This window comes from Fundulus heteroclitus, chromosome 10 (genome assembly GCF_011125445.2).
Source record: "Fundulus heteroclitus isolate FHET01 chromosome 10, MU-UCD_Fhet_4.1, whole genome shotgun sequence".
In the NCBI taxonomy this organism is placed as follows: domain Eukaryota; kingdom Metazoa; phylum Chordata; class Actinopteri; order Cyprinodontiformes; family Fundulidae; genus Fundulus; species Fundulus heteroclitus.
Genome location: NC_046370.1, coordinates 10,331,110 through 10,357,275, shown reverse-complemented (window position 1 = coordinate 10,357,275; position 26,166 = coordinate 10,331,110). Strand labels below are relative to the sequence as shown.

At 38.8% G+C, this 26,166-nt stretch overlaps 1 protein-coding gene across 2 annotated transcripts; it reads right to left on the bottom strand.

Moving 5' to 3' along the window:
• Positions 1-2,786: 2,786 nt before the first annotated feature.
• ldb3b (LIM domain binding 3b) lies at positions 2,787-25,259 on the bottom strand. 2 transcript variants are annotated; one of them, XM_012865373.3, is made up of 9 exons: positions 24,982-25,259; positions 19,559-19,710; positions 17,812-17,887; positions 12,266-12,288; positions 10,628-10,825; positions 7,518-7,541; positions 5,585-5,754; positions 5,419-5,455; positions 2,787-3,441 (listed from the first exon to the last, which is right to left on the bottom strand). In XM_012865373.3, the coding sequence occupies exons 1-9, from the start codon at positions 25,075-25,077 to the stop codon at positions 3,348-3,350; spliced, it is 870 nt and encodes a 289-aa protein (XP_012720827.2). In that variant the 5' UTR covers positions 25,078-25,259; the 3' UTR covers positions 2,787-3,347. The 2 variants fall into 2 exon arrangements, with proteins under 2 accessions (XP_012720827.2, XP_012720828.2); XM_012865374.3 differs by lacking the exon at positions 7,518-7,541.
• Positions 25,260-26,166: the final 907 nt, after the last annotated feature.

Sequence of the window (26,166 nt, the reverse complement as noted above, 5' to 3'; positions counted from 1 at the left end):
TCCTCCTCTTGTTGCTGCTACGACAGAGCGCCGATAGCAGTGCACAGCGGGGCCACAGCATGCAGACTGAGGGAGAGAGGGGAGGGAGGAGAGAGCAGCTATCGACAGGATGGAGAAAAGGAGGAGGCCAGAGAGACGGCTGGATGCTGCAGCATTTTTCCTCCATGCAGCATCCCCGCCCCTACGACCACCTCTCATTCGTCACTCTCCAGTTATAATCAGTTCAGCCTCTGTGGTTGCATATTGAGACCGACTCTGGTCTGAATGCAAACCCATATTATGTAACCAGCCAACCAGCTGACATTTTGTCATGTAATCTCGACATGTGATGTCATTTCCCCCTCTTCCGCATCGGTTTGTGTACTAATCAATGCACTGCCTTTTCCCGGCCTCATTGCAACCGTTCCCATCTAATTAATGCACAGATAAAGAGGACCGGCAGCCATTTTGTCGTTGGGAAGGGATCAAAAAAGTGCTTCGTCATCTCCACCTGAGTGAGTCACAGCCACCTCCCTCCTCCTCCTCTTCCTCCTCCTTCATCTGTTTTACTCCAACATGCTGACTTGACAGCATTGCAGTTCTGGGAGGACACTGGTGCAACAGCGGAGCAGGATTTGTCTGTTCAGATTTTAAGATGGAGTGATAAAAAAGAGCATATGTGGGATGCAGAAGAAAACCTGCTGCTAGGTCTGAGCATTTTCTGCTGTTAGTGTTTGTACCTGATTCAAACGATGATAACTGCGAGGCCTTCTTGTTTTTACAGCACGTCATGACACAGCATTGTGACAGAGATCAATTAATTTACATAAAAATAACTTTGGCTTCACTAAACACACTACAGTGCCCTGTAAAACATATCCCTTAAACTTTTTTACATTTAGTCAGCCTACAGTAACAAACTTTATTGTATTTTATGGGATAGACAAACATAAAATAGAACAATTGTAGAAGAAGATGGAGCAGTTTTTAAGCTTGCAAAATTAAAATCGGAAAAGAGTAGTGTGCATTTTTATTCAGCTACTTTGTAGCTCCACCATTCACCATAGTTGCCGCTATAAATCTTCTGAGGTATGTCTCTAATATAATTGTCACAATACAAAAATTTCCAACTCGGTACGGCTACCAAGAAAAATACTCAATCCCGGATCCCATTTTGGTACCACTGCATCACTTTCTTTAAAGGCACAGGGTTATTTCTGGTTAACAACAAAAAAATCAAATTAATTACAATATGAGAAACATAACTTTAATTTCCTTAATTAGGGCAAAACCGATAAGCAGGGAACAATTCGGCCATCGTTTAGAGAAATTTGTAATCCATGTGTCGCTTCTTGTTTCGCAACACAGAAGACAAGATAAATCTTTTATGGAAGTATGTGAAATTATTGCAGTTATTTTACTTTATTTATTTTTAATAGTTCATCTTTAGTGCGCAACCGTTTGCTTCCATTTGCTTGTCAATTTGCTGATGATACAAATAAATATTACTTCTGAGTAGGGTAAGCAGACATCTTCTTTTGCCCCGACATGTCTACTGTTCACGTTTTATCTGGGGCATCAGGAGAGGATTTATAGATTCATGAAAACACTTTTTGCCTTCTGCTCTACGTGCAAAGCTGACTTAAGGGTTTCTGAGGCGCTCGTCGGTCACATGCAAGTTAACTGAGTTTGTTGTGTCACCCCAGGAAAGGGTTGGGGTTCGTCATCAGTAGGCAAGGCAAGGCAAGGCAAATTTATTTGTATAGCACATTTCAATACAGAGACAATGCAAAGGGTTTTACATTAATAAAATACAGGGACAAAAAACAGAATGAAAGCAAGTAGGAATAAAATGTAGAAACAAAATAGAACATGAAAAAATAGAAACTAAGCAAACATTAGTAGAAGACCAAATGTTTTGAGACGGCCATTGATGCAGAGCCTGTGGACCAAGAAGAGGAGCTAGCTTCCCGTTGAGTCACCAAAGGTGATTCTGCTCATTCCATACAATTTAAAAGGCACTTCTTGCAAATACTTGCTTATTTGGTGAACAACCAGAAACTGACCAGTAGCACCAACAATTTAGCAAAATGTGGATGGGGAGAAAAGGAGGAGGAAGAAAAAAAAACCTAGACTAAAAGACTAGAGTGCTATACACATTTTTTGTTTAACTGTACTTGTTAAAGACTTCTGCTTTTTATTTTCTTTGTTGAAATACCCAAGAATAGAATACTTGTTTTTGATAATAGATTTTTGGTCATTTAGTTGTCCAGTATGACAATATGGCAAGCTGTTGTTGTTACAGGTTAATTTTCTTATACAGGATTGCCATTATTTCTACTTTTTAATTCCAAAGATCTTACCTTAACTTTGAAAGGGACTTCTTACGGTTTCCTTTCAACAGTGGCTGTATTTACGCTGTTCTTCATAAAAGATAGATTATTTATTTAGTGTGTACATGCACTTCAGCACTGTAACCAGCTTACTGAAAACCTGAGTAAAATATATTATTTATCATGCGTTGTTTTCTCCATTGCACTGTTCCTTCCTTTTTTATGATTGACTGATGAAGAAATGCATGCATTTGGACTGAAGTCTGGAAATTCAAATATTCCCCATCTATTTCTTTCATCTATTTTTTTGCTATCCATGCTCAGACCTTAAAAATACTTTAATAAAATAAACGTTTTTCTGAGCTACCTACTAAATGGAACAGTGACTGCTACGTGTTGCTGAATGGTTCTCTGTTAATCTCAGCTCAGTTCTTTAATTTTCTCACGCTTCATATCAAAACACCGCACTGTCTGTTTAGATTTAATAAAACATTTATTCACATTGATATCAGTACATTTCTGAGTGCATTTTTACATACTGCAACTGTGCATACGGATAAACTGTGTATTATTCTCGTCATCACATCTGATAAACATGCTCATATATTTTTTTAATCCATACATCTGTGATTTATCTCCAGGAGCAAAAAAAAAAAAAAAAAAAAAAAAAAAAAAAAAAACTTTTGCATTTCACTTGAATATTTGTTTTCTTTTGTACATCTTCCCTTTAGTTTAAGAGAACTCCAATAAACAATCAATGAAAAAACCTTTATGTGAGAGCAGGTCTAAATAGGAGACAGATAATTGACACTATAATTTATAAACACATAGCATTCTCATATTATTAAGTAATACACTTTCTACTAATCTAGGCAACAGCAATATCTCGCTTTCCTGAGGAGATTCCTCCTCCTTTTGTTCATTTTCTCATAATTTATCCCCACTTCCTGTTCACTCCTTGGCTTCTTCCCATGTTTACATGTCCTCCGTCCTTCCCTGACTTTTCCCTCTCTTTGGATTTCCTTCTCCTCTTTATTACTGGATGTTGAGGATCTGTGCGGACAATCCGTTGTGCCAGTTCTTCAACTTGGCAAAGCGCGGCCCCTTCACCTCTGACTCGAACCGCTCTCTGTTGGTGGAGATGACAAGACAACAGGTGGTCACATCAGCGGAAGCAGCTTACTTTAGCATTTTTTTTCCTAGAAACTGCATTATTTTCTTCTAACTTTATCTGGGAATTCTTATTCTTATTAAATGCCTTCACTCCAAAAGCCTTTTCCCAGAAGAGAAATTGCAGATGTCTGGAACCTGGTCCTGTGTTGGATACCTTGGTCTCAGTTTTGCTCAGCATTTCTACGTGGCATTGAAATACTGAGAAGGTAACGCTGCATCTTCAATCTCTGTACATGTCTGTTACTCCTGCATGATTTATGTGCAACACAACAAATTAGCAGAAATGTACCAGTCAGAGGGGAAAAAATGGCATATATCTCAGATAGTTGAAACCACATACTCAATGTCTGAACTTAAATCAGACTAAATATTTTTGGTTTTCGGTTACCAACATTATTTCTATTTGACAAATGACAGAGTAACAGGAGAATTTATTGTTTAATCTTTTTTTTTGTTTTATTCTAAAGTTTACTTATATGTCCTTGCTATTTGGTGCAATTGGGTTTTAATCTGTGTCACTTGGGTCAAATGTTCTCAGTTTCCTTCCTAAAGCTTCTTACACTAGTTTGCTGGGATTTAGGCCCATTCCTCCAGTCCGAACTGGGCAACCGAGTCCGGTGTTCATGTCGCCTTTGCTCAGATACACCTTTTCAGATCTTTTTACGACTTTTCAAAGGGACTGAAATTAGGGCTTTGAGATGGCCGCTCCAAAACATTGACTTTGTTGTCTCAAAACAATTTGTTGGTATAATACGGGTCATTGTCCCTTTGGAAAACCAATTTGTGCCCAAGTTTTAACTTCTTAGCTGAAGTTTTGAGATTTTGCTTTAAAGGGCCTAAATTGTGGAAACTTTTTTATTTTTTAGTTTTTTTCTGTTATGATGCTATTCCTTCATCAAAAATCAGGCCCAAAGTGGTATTTTGCGTGATTTATGTATGTCTGAGTAATCCTTGTGAACTCTGCTCCCTGCCTAGCAACTGATTTTCTTCAGTACCATGCTGCTGCTCCTCATGTTCTCAGTAAAACCAGGAAGACAGAGCACATCACCCCATCTAAAGTCCTTACACTGGCTCCCTGTAGCTCAAAGAATAAACTTTAACATACTTCTGTTAGTTTATAAATCACTGAACGACTTAGCACCTAAATACATTAAAAACCTGTTGTTGCTGTATCAAGGCTACAGACCACACAGATCTTCTGGTTCAGGTCTACTCTGCATACCCAGAATCAGAACCAAACATGGAGAAGCAGCATTTAGTTCCTATGCTCCACAAATGTGGAACAAACTTCCAGGAAACTGCAAATCAGCCAAAACACTTAAATCCAGACTGAAAACCCACCTGTTTAGAGTTGCCTTTGACCCATAATAACAGGAACATTGACCAACATATTTGATGTGTGTTGATGTTTTTACTTGTTAAAATGTAATGTTTGTTACTGGTCTCACAATCGGTGACCGTCTTGATGTGTTTGATGTTTTTTTATGTTCATGATGTAAAGCACCTTGTTGCCGAAATGTGCTATACATATAAACTTGACTCCAATTTGTTGATATTTTGTAGAGATTTGTTTACACACAGCTCTATTGAGGTCCTAGAGTCAACATTTTAATTGCACTGAGGTCCGGGCTTAGACTGGACCATCATGGCAATCCTTTTTTCAGTTTTTAGCCATTCGGTTCTGATTTGAAGCTGTGTTGACGACCCACAGATGGCCTCATATTTGACTCCTAAAATACTTTGGTATACAGAGGGGTTCGTGTTTGAGTCGGTCACTGCCATGTGGACAGGTTTTAAAATCTGCAAAACAAGCCCAAACTATCACCCTAACACCACCGTGCTTGGGTGTTGGCATGAGGTGTGTTTTTGGTGTTCTAAAATACCACAGAAAGCTCAATACGTAGTTTCTCAGAAGAGGAGAATAGCCCTTTACCTTGATTTCTGCAGTGCCTCCTCATCTGGATCTTGCACTGTGAAGACAAAAGTTCAGAAGTGGATTCACAAATGAAGGCTCAGAAATAACCAGGGAAGACAAAAGAGGGGAGAGCAGAGAGGCAGGTAGCCATAAAAAGGTTTGGAGGAGGAGCCAGGGTACTGACTGTATTCTGTGCCAGTGATGTGAGCCAGGATCCTGAAGCTTTTCGACTGCAAGTTGGCAGCACGGCGAGCCCATTCAGACATGTCCTGGTTTGTGTCCGCTGGCCTAATCACTGCTTGGTAAACGGGAGATGCACAGTCCACCACAGGCTCCTTGATTGGGAGAACTCCACTGCAAGGCAGAGAGGATACCCAGTCGTCAGAGATACCCATGTAAAGTCTAAATTATGTGAAAACATTTTTTTCTCTAATCTAGAAACTACCTTTTTGGAAAATTGGTCCCGTCTTTTTTTTTTTTCTTTTTTGGCTTGGTTACTGTAAACTTTAGCTACCGTCATTAGAGGGCACTATTCAGTTAGTTTACATCTGTAACAAGTAGAATAAGACCCACTAATTCCAGCAATGCATTACTTTTTTGTGTAAAATGAAACTAAAACAAAACTATATAGAACCAGTTTTGCTGTCTAAAAAAAAAGGGCATATGGTATGTCACGTTGGACTTTTCAAGTCATAATATTTACTTTAAAAGTGATAAATGTGGAAGACATAGAATTTGGAATTTTAGAAACAATCAGGAGACACAAAGTCCGTTTTGACTGTCAAAGTCCTAATCACGAAACACAAAAAATAAATTTAAACTACAGCATAAACTTATCTAATAGTGGGAAATGTTATGCTGTCCCCTGATTGCCTCTTGACCAATGACTGCTGGAAATAAACCCCCAATCCACCCATAACCCTGCACATTAAAGTTCTAGACATGAATGTTTGAATTTATGGAAGGACATTTGCCTCAATTAGTGAGTATAAACTTTCCAAAGCTTTAATCATCCTAGAGTGACATAATCATAGAAATGGTATATTCAAAGTCATGATTACTCATAATTTTAACCTTTAATGCCATAATTATGATTATACATTGTCTTACATTTGAAGTCACAAATACATAATTCTGACTTTTAAATTCCTAGTTATGTCATACTAAAGTATAGTATGACCAGAGGAAACAATTATCAAACAATCTTTATGAGATTTTTGATAGAGTAGCCAATATCTGTCCCTAGAATAATACAATAAAATAGTCATAATTTTGATTTGGAAAGTTATATTTATAAGATGACAGCTGGAGATAAGCACCGGCACCCCTTGCAACCCCAATAGGGATATGAGCGTTGGAAAATGGATGGATGGATATTTATAAGATGGAAAGTCACACATTTTTGATGATTAAGGGATTCACTGTCATGATATCAACTTTGAAATTCAATTGTTTTATGACTAAAATCATGAATATACCATAATATGCTCCAGCTCATTGTGAAAATACAAACAAAAAAAAGGCTCTGCTGCGCCACAACACAAATTAATTGTACCTACATTTTTATTAAGGGACATTACATTTGCTACAGCAGGATTTAAGTTAATTTATAGGCACAAAAAGAGTTAACTATTCTTTTCTTTGCCCCATAACACATAGACAGATGTACTCTTACAGAAAAGAAACTTTAAAGCAACATGACTGATGCTCCTCCAGCATTCCTCAGAGGGTTAGCGAAGTGAGTTGTAGTTTTTGTCATCTTTTAAAAGTACATGATCATAGCATTCCCTTTCTGTTAAATGCCATCGGATGAAATCGGATGATTACGTAACGCTAGACATCTCAAACAAAAGCTGCAGTGTCACACTTTGTCCGAAGTACCTGCAAGTACTTCTCTTAAAGAGTCTATGAAAGGGTCACAGTTTTTAACAGTTTGTCTCTCAAACACAACCCATTATTAATATATACATTCACATACATAAAAAAGTGAGCAAAGTGAGGCTGTTGGTTGCTGTGGGCGATTAGTTTACGAGGCATCTGAAGCAATGCACTAGCTGTTACGGCAAAGAGCAGCCACGGGTTTGAAGAGAGTGGAAAAACTCCGGCGATGTACTCACGCCAAGGGAGAGCTGACCTCCTCGCTGGTTCAGGAAGGATGGGGAGGGACGGGTGGAGGACAGATCATGGGTGGGGATGGTTTGTTGGATGGGATGAGCAGAGGAAAGTGGATGAAAGGCACAGAGGAGTACACGGCACAGACAGACAAGCCAAGAAAGAAAAGCCAAACATATTCTACTGTTGGCATACTATTTTCAGCAGCGTAGGCTTTAAGAGGCCATATTATACTGTTATGCCTTTTCAAACAAGATTTGTTTTTAACAGAAACTGTCTTTGAGTTTCTAAAGCTTATTTATCATCGGAGTGTCTGAACATGTCACTTTAAGGCTTTTATCCATCAACATCTCTTTATAACTGATTACGTCTGTCAGAAGTTTACACTCATCATGTTGTCATTTTGGGCTCTTAAAAATGCATCTGAACCATTCCTTTTTTAAGCTTGGAGTGAAAATATGCTGCAGTAAGTAAGTAAGGCAGAACATTTCTAAAGCAACTCTCATGGATAAAAATCCCAAACTGCTTCTCAAAGTGCATTCAAAAAATCTGAAACATGATCGAGGGACAGAAAAATCTAAACTTTTAAAAAACTATAATTGAAAACACATTTCAATTTATGTCTGATGTTTTCTAATCCATAAAAAAGGCCCACATATATTTACACACTGTCACTAATATTGAGTTACCCTTAGTTGCTTGCTTCTGGTATACTTCTAAAGGAGATTTGACCATTCTTCTTGCCTGAATCGGATGAGTTGTGGTTTATGTCTGATTTTTAGGCATAAACCACAAATGTATAGGATAACTGGGGTCAGGGCTTTTGAAAAAAATAATGTTAAGATCACTTTATCCATTTCAAAACTAGCTTTGATGAGTGTTTGGTGTCGTTGGTCGGATGGAACAGCTAACTGTATCTATGCTCCAACCATTTTCCTGCTGATTCCATGTGAAGTTGTAGAGTTTTACAGCTGTCCATTTCATCATTGCTCCACTTTGTCCAAGGCACAAGTACCTTTGGCAGAAGAACAGTCCCACAGCATTTTGCTGCCACTACCATGCTTTGCGTTTGATAACGGTATTTGGCTTGGAAACATCATCTTGGCTCCTTCGAACATACCTCCTGTGATCTTTGTCTCAACAGATCTTAAAACTTTTCTCCAGAAAGTATCTCACTTGTCCATGTCTGTCGGTGCTAATTTTGGTCAAAGTTTATTCTGTTGATTTTTATTTTTAAATCAGCACCTTTTTCATGGCAGTGTCAATCTTGCTTCACATTGGAGAGTAAAGCAGGTGGTTTCTTTGGTTTAATTTAGACAGTTTTGGTCGGATGCTTGAAACATTGACAAAACTGAGTGTTTCAACTAGCCAGTGATCCCAAACACCACATCTTCACTGCAAAAAGGGAACTAAAAGTAAGTACAATTTTCTTGAAATTAGTGTATTTTTCCTTGATTTGAACCGGTAAATAAGACCATTTGCCAATGGAATGAGTATTTTTACCCCTAAAATAAGATAAATAGACATCCTGCACTTGAAATAAGATGATGGAGATGAATTGTTCTTATTTTAAATGCAACGATCTTATTCCATTGGCAGATAGTCTTATTTAGCTGTTCAAATCAAGGAAAAATACACACATTTCAAGGAAGTTTTACTTACCCTTTTTGCAGTGTTGGAACTGGTCTTGGAAAGGATAAAGCAGCCCAACATTGAACTGTTGGAAGCACTACCACAAATTTAAAGGAAAATTGTGGACTATGGTTAGATTGTGGGTCTCTGCAAAGAAACCAAACAATTTACATTTACCCTGCCAATTCTTGAAAAGAACTATGGTCTCCTAAAAGCGTAGAACTAAGGTACATCTTCCTAAGGGAAACTTAACCAAGCATTAGAGACGATGTATGCATATTTGTAAGACCAGTGGTTTGGTTCTGATTATGTCTAGATAGTAAAAAATCCGGACTGCATTTAAATGTGTGTACTAACTACTTTATTTTAAAATTTGTCAAAGTTGTTTGTTGTGCAAATACATCCTTTCAGTTGTTCGGGGATCTAATCAGGATACCATCTGAGCACCTCCTTTTTCAGGGCAGATGAGCCTGGGAGGAGACACCCAGAACTAATTTTGTATTCCTTCTGATCTGGGAACATCTTGGGATCGGCCACAATAAGTAGGAGAATGTCACATGGCAGAGGGATGTCTGTTTTTTCTCTTGGAAATCTCACCCCTATGACCCCGATTGAGGATAAGGAGAAGACAATAGATGGATGGACAAATCTCAAATCCAAAAATGTAGGAGATTGTTATCCATGATGAAAAAATGCAAGCTTCTGACAGGTGTTGTATTTGCCTTACTGGGGGAGGTTTTGCACAGCTCAGAACCCGTACAACCTGCTTAAAACTACTATTTTTTAAACTATCAGAGGACCAACATTACCCTGGGAGTCTTAAAAGGTACAGAAGCTAAGACGAAATGTTATAAATGGACATCTATCGTAGGTGCTAGCACACCTATGATCAATTTGGTTCTCAAAGGTCTCTAAAAATATACAAACAGATCATATAAAATTCAGCTCCTGTAGTGTACAAACAATAGAAAGGAAACTATTGACAGGTTCCTGGAGACTGAAGGCACCTTTATCACAGTTTTTTTTACTTTAAAATGTAGAAATATATTCCGGCTAATGCCCCTTAAAACCTGTAAATTAGTTTATTATGGGTCCTTTGACATCTCCTCAAAAGCTTCACTGCTTGGTTTAAAGGGCCAGTTCACCCAAACTGTTTAAAACTGAAACATTGACAAAGCAGATTGTATTTAGTTGTATTTGAACAGTTTCATCAGTTTTCTACGACAATATCAGCCAAACATTAACGCATTGTGTTGCTCAAACACATACATTAGATTGCTCAGTTGTAAAAAGTTAGATTGCTAACTTTTTATAAATGATTTCTCTCTTTTTAGGATTTTAACTAATATGCTGCTTTTAACTTAGCTGTAAAAAGCAAGTTTTTTATTCCTCTTTTCAGCTCTTTAAGGTCTTCTTCCAATTTGGATGAACTGACCCAATGTGATGAAATATCAAACCAACGAGTGGAGATGGGAGGTCTCACCTGTCGTGTCCTTTGGCCTGTGACTGTCCTGCAATGGCGTCCATGATGGCGTCCTGTGAGTACATGCTGATTGGTGTGTTGTACTGAGCGTGAACAATAGTGGCCTTTCCCCCAGGGCCCCTCACTTCGATGGGTTTGTGGGTGGAAAGGGCTGAGTCTTTCAAAGCAATGGGGTTGAAGCTGGGGGTGTACTCCACGCTGTCGGGTCACAGGGAGGCGTGGGTTCAGGTCACAGTTCAGGGAGTCAGAGTGGAGGTACTGGTCATGATTTGACCACACCAAAAGTAGAACAAAGATCTAACGTGCTTATACTCAAATAAACTAACAGTCCATCATCATTATCTGCCTATTTAAAATCACTGAAACACAAACATCACATAGCACACAGGGTAAGTAAAAGGGATAAATAGAGGTGCACCTCAAAAAACTAGAATATCATCAAAAAGTGATTCAACCCAAAATGTGAACCTCATACACATAAACATCTGTAAATATTCTGCAAGAAATTTGATGATTATGACTGACAGCTAATGAAACCCTAAAATAATTTTTTTAAAGCAAATTACAATATTAAATAGGACAAAAAAAAGAAGCTTTTTATTACAGAAATTTCACAAAAGTATGTCCATGTACAGTATATACTCGCAATCCTTGGTCAGGGCTCATATTGCATGAATAATTGCAGCAGTGCATGGAGGAGATCAGGTGATGGTTCTGCTGAGGCGTTCAGGAAACCCAGGATGTTTTGATATTGGCCTTCAGCTTGTATGCAGTTTTGGGTACTCATATATTTTTTATGTGGTTTAGGCCCGATAAATTTACCAGTCAGTGAAGCAAACTGATGAAATCATAACTAAATCAGGCATTGGTGCTTTGACAGTGCCAGTGGGTACAAGATTCTGGTGAAAAATTAAATCCTCATATTCATGAAGCTTGTCATCAGTGGTAAACATGAAGAGGTTTGAGTTGTCCTGGTTCTGTAGGATGTTGCTCTCACTTTGGACTTAATAAAACACTCAACCTACACCAGCAGATGACATGGTTCCTCAAATCATGGCTGACTGGAGAAAATTCACACTGACCCTTAAGCAGCTTTGATTCCATACCTTTCCCCTCTACTTCCAGGCACTGGAACCTTGATTTCAAAATAAAATGTAACATTTATTTTCATCTGACAAGAGGATATGGGATGACAGTCTCGTCCTTTGTCTTCTTAGTCCAGGGTAGGCGCTTCTGGCATTGAGTGTTATTTAAGAGTGGTTAAATATTGGATTTATATTGGATAAATTGGATTTAAGTCTTTACTAGCTGATCAAAATTAACATCAATAAATACTCAGAATAGGTCACTCTGTGTGTCAAGGATCTATTTAATATACCACTTTCACTTTTTTAGTTGCATTATTTTAATGATATTGTAAATCATTGAGATGCACCTGTATTATACCCCTCACATGTGTGCACTGGTCTTATCTGCAGACATGGAAAAAGTTTTGGCAATGGCACAAATTTTCTGCTTTGTGGCCTGAAGATTTTTACATTTCCTTAGATGTTTCCACACCAACAGTATCTCTGAAAATGAATCTGTCTCAACCTTATGTCATGCACATGAAAGGTAGAAAAAGGTGATTATACTCACTTTGCAGCTGTGTTTGCAATAACCTGAAACACATCAGAGCAACAAACAGACAAACAGAAACAGAGAGGAGAACGTTACAGGCCGATCACCTGCAGTTCAGTTACTTATTTATCTGTCAGGGACAATGAAGAAAAACATTATTCTCACAATGAGAAAAGATGCTTTGTACCGGTTTTAGGTAAATGTACATGTTTGCTGTCCAACAATATTCTGCTGTACTCTCATGTACCGGTCAGAATAGCAGCCATTTATCATGAGTGGGATGTTTCCCTGCTCCTACTTTATCATCAGGACTGACTGACAAGAGCAGAAGCGTTTCGGTCACATGGTGCGGGACACATTTAGCACAGAACAGACAGAAATACACACAAACATATCACAAACTACCAGATCCATTTAAGTCAGAAACATTTTGCAGTTCTGTTCCTCTACAAAGGGACTTGATAGTTTTTAAGCTGCCTCTACCAATAATTGAGTCAAAACGAGCCCATAAATAAGGTTGAAATTTGACGAAAATATTTGTTAACATTTATTTTTAACTAATTCTTTAGTAGGCAAAAAGTCAAAGGGAAATTAAAGGTAAATCTTTCTTATTTACATTTCGGGGTATATCATTTGTTGCCTGTTGATAGGTAATTTCTTCTTCTACAACCACCTTTGCAACTCAAACTCCATATTAGGTCAGGTTCGCATTGTAAGATTTCCCTCCAGTATAGGCAAAGCTTTTGTCGTAATAACATTGCTAGAAAGTCTTTGGTTGTGCCACAATGCGGGTGCAGCATTTGTCTGTCGTGGTGGAATGGCCATGAGAGATATGGATGTGCTCCAAAGACCGAGGTCTCGTACACAAACAGGATCACCCTAACGGAGCGTCCTCTGCCTTAGAGATCGACACCGTCACCTGTGCAGAGCTCGGCATAGAACCGCTGCTCCTCCACAATAAAAGGAGGCGGCTGAAGTTGTTCAGGCATTCGATCAGGTTGTCGCCTCATTACATCTAGATTTGACTGTTAGCAGCATGGCAATGGTGGCTAACATTAAATTTGAGACCTGGAGTAACCCACATAATTTTCCCCCTAAAAAAAATTTAAATGTTAAATTACATAGGCACATTGGCTTTTTATTTATCTTTAGAAGCTTTAGGGCAAATTAAAACTGTAATTTTAGCTAACTCAAATGATTCACAGTAACAGCAATTGTTGTGTAGCTACTGTTAGATTAAACTACTAATAAGTTTGTCACACATTGTAGAAAAAGATTTAAATAATTTTACTTTACTAATCTTAATTACAGGGTTGGAAATAACAGCCATGCTATGTTACTAAAGGCGATTAATTATAGTGCAAAAAGGGAACTTAATGTAAGTACAATTTTCTTGAAATTCGTATTTTTCCTTGATTTGAGCAGGTAAATAAGACTATTTGCCAATGGAATAAGATTTTTGCATTTAAAATAAGAACAATTCATCTCTATCATCTTATTTTAAGTGCAGGATATTTAATTATCTAATTTTAGGAGTGAAAAAATAATCATTCTATTGGCAAATTTTAAGGAAATTTCACTTACTTTTAGTTCCTTTTTGCAGTGTAAGCATTTAGTGACAACACATTTATAGCTGTAAAAACAAAAATTATCTTTGTCATTTCACATACTAGGGACTTTTTTATGATGACATATTGCCAATCTAAAAGCTCAAATCCAAACATAATACTCAAATTATGTAAACAGAGGACATATTCAATGCGATGTTAAACAACAACATCTTCCTAATAAGCACCCACTCTAAATACAGTTATAAATACTACTAAATATACTATTTAAGACTGAGATTTTATAAGAGTGACTTTTTTACGGAGATAAATAAATAAATAAATAAATAAATAAATAAATAAATAAATGATATTGAATATAGCTTGAAATTCTGCAGTCTTGACAGTTCAGGTGTAAAGTCTGGATGCAAGCCTTAACCTCAACAAATTTATTGTGAATCATATCCGTTATTAAATCCAAAAAAGGACATGCTTTAGTGTTTTGAAATGTTTTGGCTCCTAAAGTAAAAATGACAATAGAATATAACAGCTAACTATAGATATTCTGACAAGACTATTAAAAATGAAGCAACGATATATTTTATACTCCGTGAACCTGTGACCTGAATATACAAAGTACAAAGTAATGCACAGACTGGCAGATAAGTAGTCTTATTTAGTTAAAAACACATATATTTTGTTTTTAATAGATGAGAAAATGTCCATAGGCTGCAAAAATATTTGAGATAATTAAAGATATTACTGTAAATGCATACTGATATTATAGATGTAAACCACGCCATGGATGTTTGCCAGGTACAAGGAACACTTTGTGCTCAATGTCTGGATATCCTGATTGCGTCATGAAATGCGTCCTCTGCCGAGCTATGTGGAAGTTGTAAGTTGGGGCGAACCCTGAATTAGGGAGCAAACCGAAAGGACTCACGATCGCATCAGAAAAAAAACATCCCGTACATGATTATTCTTTCTATACACCAGGGGTGTCCTATCTTGGGGTTGGCATTCAGGATGATGGTTTGAAACCAGAGTGGAAAGTTCCATTACCAAGTGCAACAGCTGCTCTGACCTATAAGTATGTGTGTGTGTGTGTGTGTGTGTGTGTGTGTGTGTGTGTGTGTGTGTGTGTGTGTGTGTGTCCCTGTCCTCTGAGAGGTGGGGCCACTGGTATGAATGAGATCACCGTCCTTAGCTCTGCCTGAGGCTTGATTACTGACGCTTGATATACCTTTGGCTGTCACCATAAACCAGCTCTGCTCCAGAAGGGAAGCGCATTAACAGAGACTGATACCTGGATGTGATATGTTAGAGGTCCAGCACGCTCCACCCTTGATAAGCCTCTTCTCCAGCGGCTTTCTCTGTGCTTTGGACATACGGCGTCTCACAAAAATTCTTTCATTTATTATGTTATATAGATGTATTATATTTACATTTTGTTAGAAACTTCAGTTTATTGTATTGTTACTTTATGTGACAGACCTGCACACAGTACAGAGTAATTGTAAAGTGGAAGAAAAATTGTAATTTTCAAAATTATTTCATAAATATGAAAAAATTAAAAGCGTAGTCTGTTTGTATTTAGCCACCTTTACAGTAATACCACTAAATACAATCCAGCACAACCAAATGCCTTCAGATGCAGCCTAATTAGGGAATAGCGTTATGTATTTTAATCTCAGCGCAAGTCCTATTTTGTAAAGACCTCAGAGGTTTGCTAGAGAACATGAGAGAACAAACAGCATCATGAAGGAGCACAGCAGACAGGCCAGGGAGAAACCAGTGGAGAAGTTTTAAAGCAGCATTTACTCTCCCACTTTCCCATTGTAGTGTCCATATAATTTGAAATTCTCCCTGCAGGAATCACAATAAAGCTATTTACATGCACAAATCAAGCGGAACATTATGGCGAAAGCTGTTTGCTCCACTTGTGAAAGCAAAATCTGTCGAGCTCTATTTGGCATTAAGACATCAATTCTTATTGCCACATTGCTAGACAGGACACTGGGAAAAAATAAATAAAAATAAATAAATAAATAAAGCAGCATTTAGTTCCTACGCTCCACTTATCTGGAACAAACTTCCAGTAAATTGTAAAAGTGCAGAAAGCCTGAGTTCCTTTAAATCAAGATTAAAAACACATTTGTTCAGGATTGCCTTCGACTGTTCTAGTTAAACCGTTTTTACTGAAACATCATTAGTTCAACTTTGTAGTCCAACTATCTTTAATGTTTGCTTTTAGTTTCTATTTTTCCATGTTCTATTTTGTTTTTACATTTTGTTCCTACTTGCTTTTCTCTCTTTTTTTCCCTGTATTTTAATCATGTAAAGCACTTTGCATTGTCTCTGTACTGAAATGTGCTATATAAATAAATTTGCCTTGCCTTGCCTTGCCTTGCCTTGCCTTGCCTTGCCTTGCCTAAATCAGGGGTGGGCTATAAAAAATCTCCCAAGCTTTGAACATCTCACATAGCTCTGTTCAGTTCATCATCTGAAACTGAAAATAGTACGAGACAACCATAAGCCTACCAAGTCACAGCCGTCCAGTTAAACTGACAGGCTGGGAAAAGGGAGCATTAATCAGAAAAGCAGCAACTTTGAAGGAGCTGAAGAGATCCAGGACAGAGGTGGGAGAATCTGTCAGCAGGTTATTTGTCAAGGACTCCATATATATGGCATTTTTTTTCTTTGAAGAGTGGCAAGAAGACGTCTAAAAAGCATCACGCTTTGGGGATGCTCTTCTTCAACAGGGACAGGAAAGCTCGTAATGGTTAATAAGAAGATGGATGAAGCTGAATGCTGGAAGAAAGAACAGCCTGGGGCGGAGGTTCACCTTTCAGCAGGACGCAGTCAAAGTCCAGATCTGTGGCAAAACGGATGTTTACAGACACACTCGATCCAACCTGACCAAGCATTAGCCATCTTATTAAATTCTACGTGAAAGATATTTTGTGAACTCTGTGTTAGAGCCAATGTAGTACAACTAGTGTTGTACTACATGCTGCTATGCCCTCAAGAGGAAGGACATGTCGTCATCCCGTTTCACCGCACATGAAGTGGTCAAGAGAAGAAAATGTTCTCTGAGGGTTCCATACTTGTCCCAGTGTTCATACCGCTCACATGTGACGCTATTTCAAGATTGCACAGAGAAACGTGCCCGGCGTTCAACCAGGTAACAGAATAGCAGCAGATAGAACTACAGAGTCAAACTGGGATCGTTATTACAAGCTGGGCTCAGACTCCATGCTAAAGGTTAAACCTCCAGGTTAGGAGGAAAGGCTCACGGAGAAGCCTTTTTTTATTTGCATTTTTATTAATAGACCTTAATCTAACTAAATGCACCAGACAAAGGCTTAAGTGTTTTTTTTTTTAGTTCAAAAAGAGCCATTTAATTCCCTGTTTTATGCATTTGTTCTCATGACAGTGAGCTCGGGCTTTAACAAGACCAGATGAGTTTTTGTTTATGGTTAAAACCATAAAATTGATTTTAAAGTCTTGCTAAGATACTGAAAAATACAGAGTTTTAATTATTAAAGGTTCTCAGTTGGAAGTGCCCACTTAAAGATAACTTTTTTTATTTGAAGCTGCATTTTGAAACTCGAGGAAGAAGTAAATAAAGGTTAGCTTGAAAACAATATTACTCCCAACTGGACTGCAGATTTCTATAACAAGACATTTTGTCCTAGATGACTCCACAAAGTTTAATAATTGGTTTTACTGACTTAAGAAGCTGGAGTGAGTCAAGATATAGAAATAGAAGAAGCCTTTTTGGTTTGACTAAAAATATCAACTTGTCTCCTATTTGTGTTTGCTGATCTCTGACCTGCGTGCAGAACTTTTTATGCATGCACAGAACATTTTTAACACTAGGGGGCACCACGAGACTGCGGCAAAGAGCAGGATTCATGCTGTTCTCATCAACATGGGAGGACAGAGACACAAACCACACATTACTTGTTGATTTGTCTGTTTCCTTGACTACAGAGTGGGAGCGTTTCCTACCTTCTGGTGTGCGATCATGGGCATCGGCGAGTCCATTCTTGGAGCTGCCGAAGGAACTGGAACGGGACGTCTAGATCTACAATTATACCACACAATTAGTATTTGAAATGTATTGACTTGACTGAGAAACTTGTTTCCTCTGTGACTTTCAGAAGCTTAAGCTGCAGAAAGGAAAGGAAAGGCAAATTCATAGGCTTCCTGAACATTTAAAGATGAATTCTAATGTGCTTTTTATTACTTTTAAAGCCATTAATGCCCCTATCTCCACATTTTTCAGGTTTTTTTTTAAGTATAAGCCAAACAAATCCTTCAGAGCTTATGAAAATGGTATTTTGTTAATACAAAAAGACCAAAAACTCACAGAGAGGTATAATTCTATCTCACCTGTGGAAAAGCCAGCTGAGAGCAACTTAGACCGCCAATGTTTTTGAAAGCAAACTTAAAATTTATTTTTGTCTCCTTTGAGCCGGCATTTATAAATTAATTAATTATTTAATTATGTGTTCCTAATTTTGCTTCTTATTATGTTAATGTTACCTGGAGTTTTATTAAACTTTTAGTCTGGCTTTATTTTGATTTGAAAAAAATTACTTTGCTTTAACTTGTTAAATATAAATGTATATGTTAGTTTACCCAAATGTCCTCAAGAATATTAGACACAGCATCCATAGACATAGCAGAAAAGATGCCTGTTGAGCGTCCTGGCTGTAGACTAAGATCACTTCCATACTGTGTGTGGCAAAGCGTATGCAGTACAAAGTCAGTTCTGTTCTGAAGGTCATCATTGCAAGAAATAAAATGTAAATATTGACATACATCATCAATGTCTGACATTAAATCAGACCAAAAATAAGTTTAAAGTCAGATGTTTCCTGCTGGATTAATGGCTTCTTCCTCCCTGAGCGGCGTTTCAGCCCAAGTCAGAACAGGACTTGCTATTCTCATGTAAACTCCTGTGGCTGTATACTACCTGTATGTAAACTTAAACTGTATTTTTTCTGGTCTTTAGGACCAAAAACAATCTTGGTGATCATAGCCGACCTAAAACAACAAACGTTTAGTCTCATCTAACCTCAGGGTGAAGAAAATATGTTATGTGTCTCTTTTTTGTTGTTGTTGTTGTGATTGCATACTAATGTATACACAAAAATAATTCATAAGCAAAAGTGAAATTTCGTGCTTGTTTTGGGAAAACCCAGTTTCCAAGCATCTTTCTGTTCTTTTGAAGGGAGTTTTACCGCTCCTCATCTGGCAGAAGTACTGAACAACAAAGCCAAGGAAGCGGCGACCCATCTATAATGACAGTAAACTATAGGCACTTGCTACATGCTGCTCCTCTTTTTCTGGGACTGAGTTACTTTGCCACGTACCAACCTGGCATAGCTGTTACATAATTTTAAGTAATTTTTGTATGACAGAAACATTTGTAGTAAATGTATAACTTTTTAAATCGGACAAAAACAAAAGATTGTTTGGAAAAACTGCTTTCCCGTGTAGACAAGGCATAAAAATATTGTAATTTACAGGCCTTACTTTTTATTTTTTATAAAGACCAAAAATTGACTCCAGTTCAGGTACCCAGGTCATCTGTCGAACATCCATACTTTCTTTCATCCTTTTGACTTTTCTCTTAGTTTTCCAAACTGGTTTGTAAACACCTAACATCTGTTCCTGATCATTGCCCTTTAGTTGGTCTAGTTTGGTTTGGGTGGTTGCTTGTGGTTTTTTAGGTGGGTTGTTTACTTACTTCTGCATGGTGAGTGTAAGTTTGTTGATGGCGGACTTGATCTTGTTCTGGGCCTCCATGTGGCTCATCCCCTCGGTGCTGACCCCGTCGATGGCTGAGATGATGTCGCCCTGGGTCAGGCTGCCACCCGCTGCCTTGCTCCCAGGGGTTATCTGTGAAAAGAAGGGTTTAGAAGAGCAGATTACACATCCAGGTAAGGTTTTGTTTTAAATCATTTATATGGGTATACTAAACCTCATAACACCAAACATCTTAGACCTGTACCTTTTTAACAAACTTCATATTCCACTCAAAAACATCCCGTAATTCTAAATTTGTTGTGCCCTCTGTTGGAGAATATGAGTATTACAAGTCCAATTTATTTTTCAAAATTAAAAGATGGCTGCTTTTGTGTGCGGTCAAGAGAGCATCCAAAATGCTCTAATTATAGCTCCTGTTCCTTGACCTTTAAAGAACTTTATCATTGCGAGGAAAGGAGCTTTGGGCCACTGTACCAATTTCGGACAGCCTTTAACTTATACATCATTACATGATAGAAACGCACGTGAGCTATGCTATTCAAATCCGGACCTACAGCCTTCCGAAAAAGAACTACAAAAACACAAGTTACCATATAGACATATATTTCACATAAACGATGTGTACAATATAAACGGAGTTTAAATTACAAGGTAAACGCATGTATGTATACATTATATTTCATCACATCACAGCTGCCGATTTTTTTGCTGCCTTTCATTAAAAACTTTGCCATTACACTGTTACAGTATCTGTCAGATCTCTTCTGTCATTTTCGCTAATTTCCGTAAGGTGGTCTGTGCTTATAAGTCATGTCCCTCAAAGGACTGTGGGATTCTTTGTATCTCCTTAGCACCTGTAAGGGACATCACAAGCTCCCTATACTAAAGGAGCTATGATAGGAAGCATACAGGCTCCTTTCCTACCTCCTTCCTTACTGACTGCACTCTTAAGACAGCACTTATCATGGCGGCCGCTGACACACTTCCGCTTTGGCTAAAGCACCCAGTCTTTTTTTTTATTAAAGGACAAGAAAAACTAGTTTTATTAAAGATAATAGATGATAGAGTCACGCATTGATGATAAAATATAAAATATTTTATAGAAAAGCTATTGTCAATTGTGATATTTCAGGCACACTGGTATGCTTTATGGGTTGGTGCATATGTTTCATTAAGGGATTTCTTGATTTGGCCAATTCTGGCTTTGGCTAATTCAGGGGGACGGTGACGCAGAGGTTAGGGAGTTTGTCGTGCAACTGGCAGGTTGCCGGTTCAATCCCCTGCTAAGATTCATAAGTTTACATATACTTAAATTGGCATTACTTTATAGAATTTGGGAAAGTTTAAAGGGTGATATCGTGGTTGTAAGCTTATGACTAATATACGTCAATTGAGTGAAAAGGGGGACACACCTGAGGATGCATTTTAAGGCAACATGCCCAAAAAGACTTGTGTTACACCATTGGAAAATATAAAGAAAAGAGCCAAGATACCATAAACAGACCTTTGGACCTCAAAAAGCTCAATTCATCATTGGCTACAATTTGTAGGTACCAGAAGATTTCACATATCTGTCCAGATAATTATATGCAAGTACTGAAAAAATGTCCAGTAATCAAAGCGTTCAGAAATGAGACCAGTTCTGTGTCCCAGAAAGAGTTTTGGTGCAAAATGTCTGTATCAACCACAGAGCAAAAAACAAAAGACGTTATGAAGATGTTGGCTAAAGCTCGTAAGGGAGCGTCATTATCCAAAGTGAAACAAGTCCTGGACTGAGATGGGCTGAAAGGCCACTAAGTGAGGAAGAAGACACAACTGCAAAAACTACTTAGAAAACCAGATTGGACAAACATCTTAATATATGGAGACATGTCCTTTAGTCTGATGGATTAGTAATGAAGATGAATTTCCATTTTACACTTAGAAGAAAGGAAGACGCTTTCCAGCCTAGAAGAACCACCTTCCCAGTTGTGAAGTATGGGGAAGGCAGCATCATCTTCTGGGGGTCTCTTGTGGCACCAGGGACTGCTGCATCTCAAAAAATAAATGGCACCAGAAGATAAAATATTATGTGGAAGCCTCAAAATGTCAGCCGGGAAGCTAAAGGTTGAGGACAAACTGGTCTTCAAGTGGAGCCTTAGCCTAAGCATGGCTTCAGAACAGCAAAATCAATGTTTTGAAGTGGCTACCACAATCTCCTGAGCTCAGTCCCATGGACTGTGTGCAGAGCTGAAACCGAATGTTGGTAGCAAGGCGTCCTACAAACCTGACTCAGGTACACCTGCTCTGCTGGGAGGAATGGACCAAAAGTCCAGCAAGCTATTGTGAGAAACTTGTGGTGTCCAAAATGTTTGAACCGAATCATGCAATTCAAGAAGCAAGTCTGTGAAATGCCAAGGCGATGTATGATAAATCCCTCCTGGGGGTAACAAATATACATTATTTTGTTCCTAAAATGACCTAAAATAGGAAACATTTAGTCTGATTTGATGTCAGACCGTGGCAATTTTCAACAGTGCATGTAAATATCTAGTGTCAATTTAAAAAAAACATGAATATGATTGATCTTAAAGTAAAGCCTGAGTTTAAATGAACTCTGAGCTGTACAGTGTTGGTCTAGACTTACAGTCAACTCGTTAAAGAGTTAAAAATAAGAAATGCTGCTGATGCCTATGGCTTCATAGTGATTCACTCTGCTGAGCCCACTTTCATTGCCCTCCACACAAACACCTGCTACCGACATTCATGGAAGGATATCGTGGCTAATAAAAAAAAATAAAAATGAAAATAACCACAGTTCCCTGAAAACAAGCTGTCTTTTTGCTCAATTTCATGACTGTCACATGTCCTTGATCATGCTCTGTGGCGTATTTGCTTTGATCTGCTTTTTGCACTTCTCTTTCATCCGTGACTATTTGAGTTTTAGGGACTGTATCTGTGTGGATGAGGACAGAAAATCGACTCCGGTGGAAAAATGTAGGCAATAGCAGGTAGATAAGACAAAGGATCCTCTGAGGAGTAAAACACATTGGAAACATTATTCCAAATGCACCCGAGTCACATGTACAGTAAAATATACTGTAAATGTGACTAAAGTGTCCTAAGATAAAATGCCTTGTGCTTTTTTAATTCAAAATAGGTTTGGCCGTGATAAATTTTCAAATATATCTTGGATAAATTCAGCAGCCAACCAAAGACAAGATCATTTATTTAATTCAATGGGAGCCTAGAGAATAGTTGTAAACTGAATCAGGTGAAAAGCAGAGATGATGCCACTGTTTTTCAACTGTATTTCAATCTTAAAATAACTTCAAATCTGCGGTTTGTCCACCGGTTTCTCTGCTTCAGCTGGCAGCATGTTAGGAATCCACTGCCTTCCCGTCGCCTTCTTTTCTTGGTTCTTGGCAAAAGCAGACGGAAATCCAACCGCGGTGGAGCTACGTCAAACTGTAATGCCACCCTGAGCTGTCACGTCAAGCCGCAGCGTTTTATGTTATTTTAACCTGCCGGGGGCCATCGCAAGCAGGACGGAGGGGGGAGATCACAGATCTGATGATTCCGTGTCGCGTGGCCAGAGACCAAAACCCCTCAGAGGCTGAGATCAGAGGATAAACAAGCAGATGTCATGCAGCTGTGATCGGTAGCTGGAGAATGTAGACGTGGGAAGGATGGAGGAGAATTGTCCCCTCCACAGGTGAGCATCCCCTTCCTTCACCCATCTGGTTCCTCCACAGGCTCAACTCCAGAGACAGAACATGAAACTGACTAGCAGCGAGGAATTAAGCTTACTAAAGGTAACTCAAGCTGTCATTAGGCTCTAGGCACTCCTTGCTTCTTTCCCGACTCTCCATCCATCTCTCCTCTCATGCTATTTAAAGCCAGTGCTGTTAATACAGCAGGCAGACATCCCAAAGAGTGAACAAAGTCCTGCTCAACTGGGATTTGCTGCCTTATATTACACTTAAATCTGTACCTATGGGTACTGTGGCATTTATTTGTTGGGAGCACTGTTGGTGGCCACCCAGGGCGGCAAAATCTGGGGACGGCAAAGGAATTTTCGCTCCAAAATTGCTTTTTTTTTTTTTTACTTTGTCTGTACAATCCTTCATGTGTTGAGCTCTTGTAACACTTAACTATCTCAGTTATATAATTAAAGGGCTATCTCTGCACATGTTGAGGAGTCTTGACTGTATTCAGTCATTTCAAATTCTAAAATATATAGAGCGATCTGATTTTATACCAAAAACAGTTTGACAAGTTCAAGACCTTAAAACAATCTAATCATTACATTTAGGGTGCAGACGGAGGGTCTCGACCAGGACTGTTTTTGATATATTGTTGAATTGGGTAAATTTTTGCTATTTTGGAGCAAAAAGTATGTTTTGTAATTTAACATAGCAATTCGAAGGTTTAACAGCAGAAATTAATACATTCATATATTACTTAATACATTACTGACTAAACTTTCATGTTTAAACCTAAGCTTAATTCATGATTTTTCAAATCATAAAAAATCATGAATTATACATATGCACCAATTTTTTAATTGGTGCATATGTATATGTACATTTTGTGATTAGAAGTAAAGCTGCACAAACCATCAAACCACAACACCGATGTGTGCAGTTGCAAATAAAAGCTTGGATGCAATATATTTCTAGTACCATGAATTCTCAGACTTTTTAGGTGGATTTGATGTTTGCACCTGATGTAGATTCCAGTGGCCAAGATGCTAAAGCTCACAGAGATCAGTGCAGACATCCCCGTGATGGTAAGGAGAGTGTGGAAAATGGAGGCTAATTGTATTGACATCGCAGTTTTGACCGTTAGTATCGCAATCAGTTGTTTTCCGACTAATTGCAGCACTAATTAAACGTAACAGTTTTGCAGAGAACATCTACACCACTGTAAAGCCAGTCCTGACTTTTCCCCAGTGCTGCTCTATTTTGGAAGTCTCTCCTGAGATTACATCGGAGCCTCCCTACCATCATCCCATATGGTAACATTACATAATCTCTGATTGCCAGCTCCTCCTTAACACGCACACCTTTCTGCATGCACGGTGCACCTGCTTTGAGACGGAACGTGCATCAAAGTGAGTTGCAGGAGATTAAATGAGGGCAAACTTTTGATTTGCAAAAACAGACTGTGGTCCAGGTTACGTTCTGCATACTTTAGATTTAATAGGTAGACCTGACCTGTTTTCAATCAAAACTAATTCACCAAAAACACGTTAAGACCAAAATGAACCTAAAAAAAGTTTTAAAACTTAACAAGGATATTTTGTGTGCATCCAAAATGAAAGGAATTTAGCTTCAGCTCAGAATCAATAGCACGCTGCTTGTTGCTTTCTTGTCATTTCAAACTCTTTTCTGCAAACCTCAACCAGTCTCCCTTTCTTACCCTGGAGATGGTGAGGGGCATGTTGAAGTCCTTTCCTCCCTGTAGTCTGAAGCCGTACGGAGCCGGGCCATTCAGAGTCACTGTGTACGTACTCATCTTCTGTTTAATGTCAGCACGCCTCCTGCTAACAACTCCTTCTGTCGGTTGAACTTTCTCCCCCTTATGCCTTGCTGCTGCTTATCCTTTTTTTTTGCCCCTGTCTTCAGTGCTCCTCTGCCGTCGGTTACTGGCTTCACAGCCGGTCCTCCTCGTCGGTGTCCAGCTCACAGGACAAACACCACGGGTGGGCGGCGGCGGTGGTGGGGTTGGAGGTGGGGTGGGGTGGGGTGGGTTGGTACGTGGGTGGGTCAGGTGCTGTGGAACCTCAGAAACACACAAAGTGGACACACACATACACACACAGGGGCACGCATACAAACAAACACACACACACAGAAACAGGAGGCTGAGCCACAGCGCAAGCCAACTTCAGTCTGACCCTGAAACCCAAAAACAATCGAGAAACACAAAGTCTGTGAGGATTGAAAGCTTTAAACGTTGCTTTTTAACAAACATGCGAGATGGAGAAGAATTTCCTGCCTGCAGGGTTGGTGAGGTTGAGGGACGCACAGACTAAGAATAGCAAAGAGCAACAGAGACATGGGGGCCCCTGGCCCCGTATAAGGTCTGTAACACGAAGCCCCAGAATGCTTCACTGCCCGATTCACATCGCTAATATAGACCCCTCTTACTGCAACACATTCTTTCTCCCTCTCTCTCTTAGTGCTATCGCTCTGTACTGCCAGCACCTTATTATCTGTAATCAGGTTGGGGTTTTTTTTGCGTCAATGTTTTCTGCAGCTTGGGGTTTAAATCTGCTTGAGAGGAAACAACAAACTACCCTGAAGCTGACCCTCTGGAAACACACCCACTGGGCTGTTGTGACCGCCTGCTCTCCATAGCTCTCTGGGTGTGTGTGTGTGTGTGTGTGTGTGTGTGTGTGTGTGTGTGTGTGTGTGTCATATGAAGCGAGCGGTTTAATTAGCAGTCAACCACACTTGAAGAAAAATCGCACAGATTGTTTAATAGGTGGTTGCGCCTACCCTTTTCTAAATGTCAAATCCAGATATGTCAGGGGACCTGTCCCCTGCGCCCACATGTTTAAAATCAAAGGTTGTGCACAGGTGTGATGTTACAAATTTGATT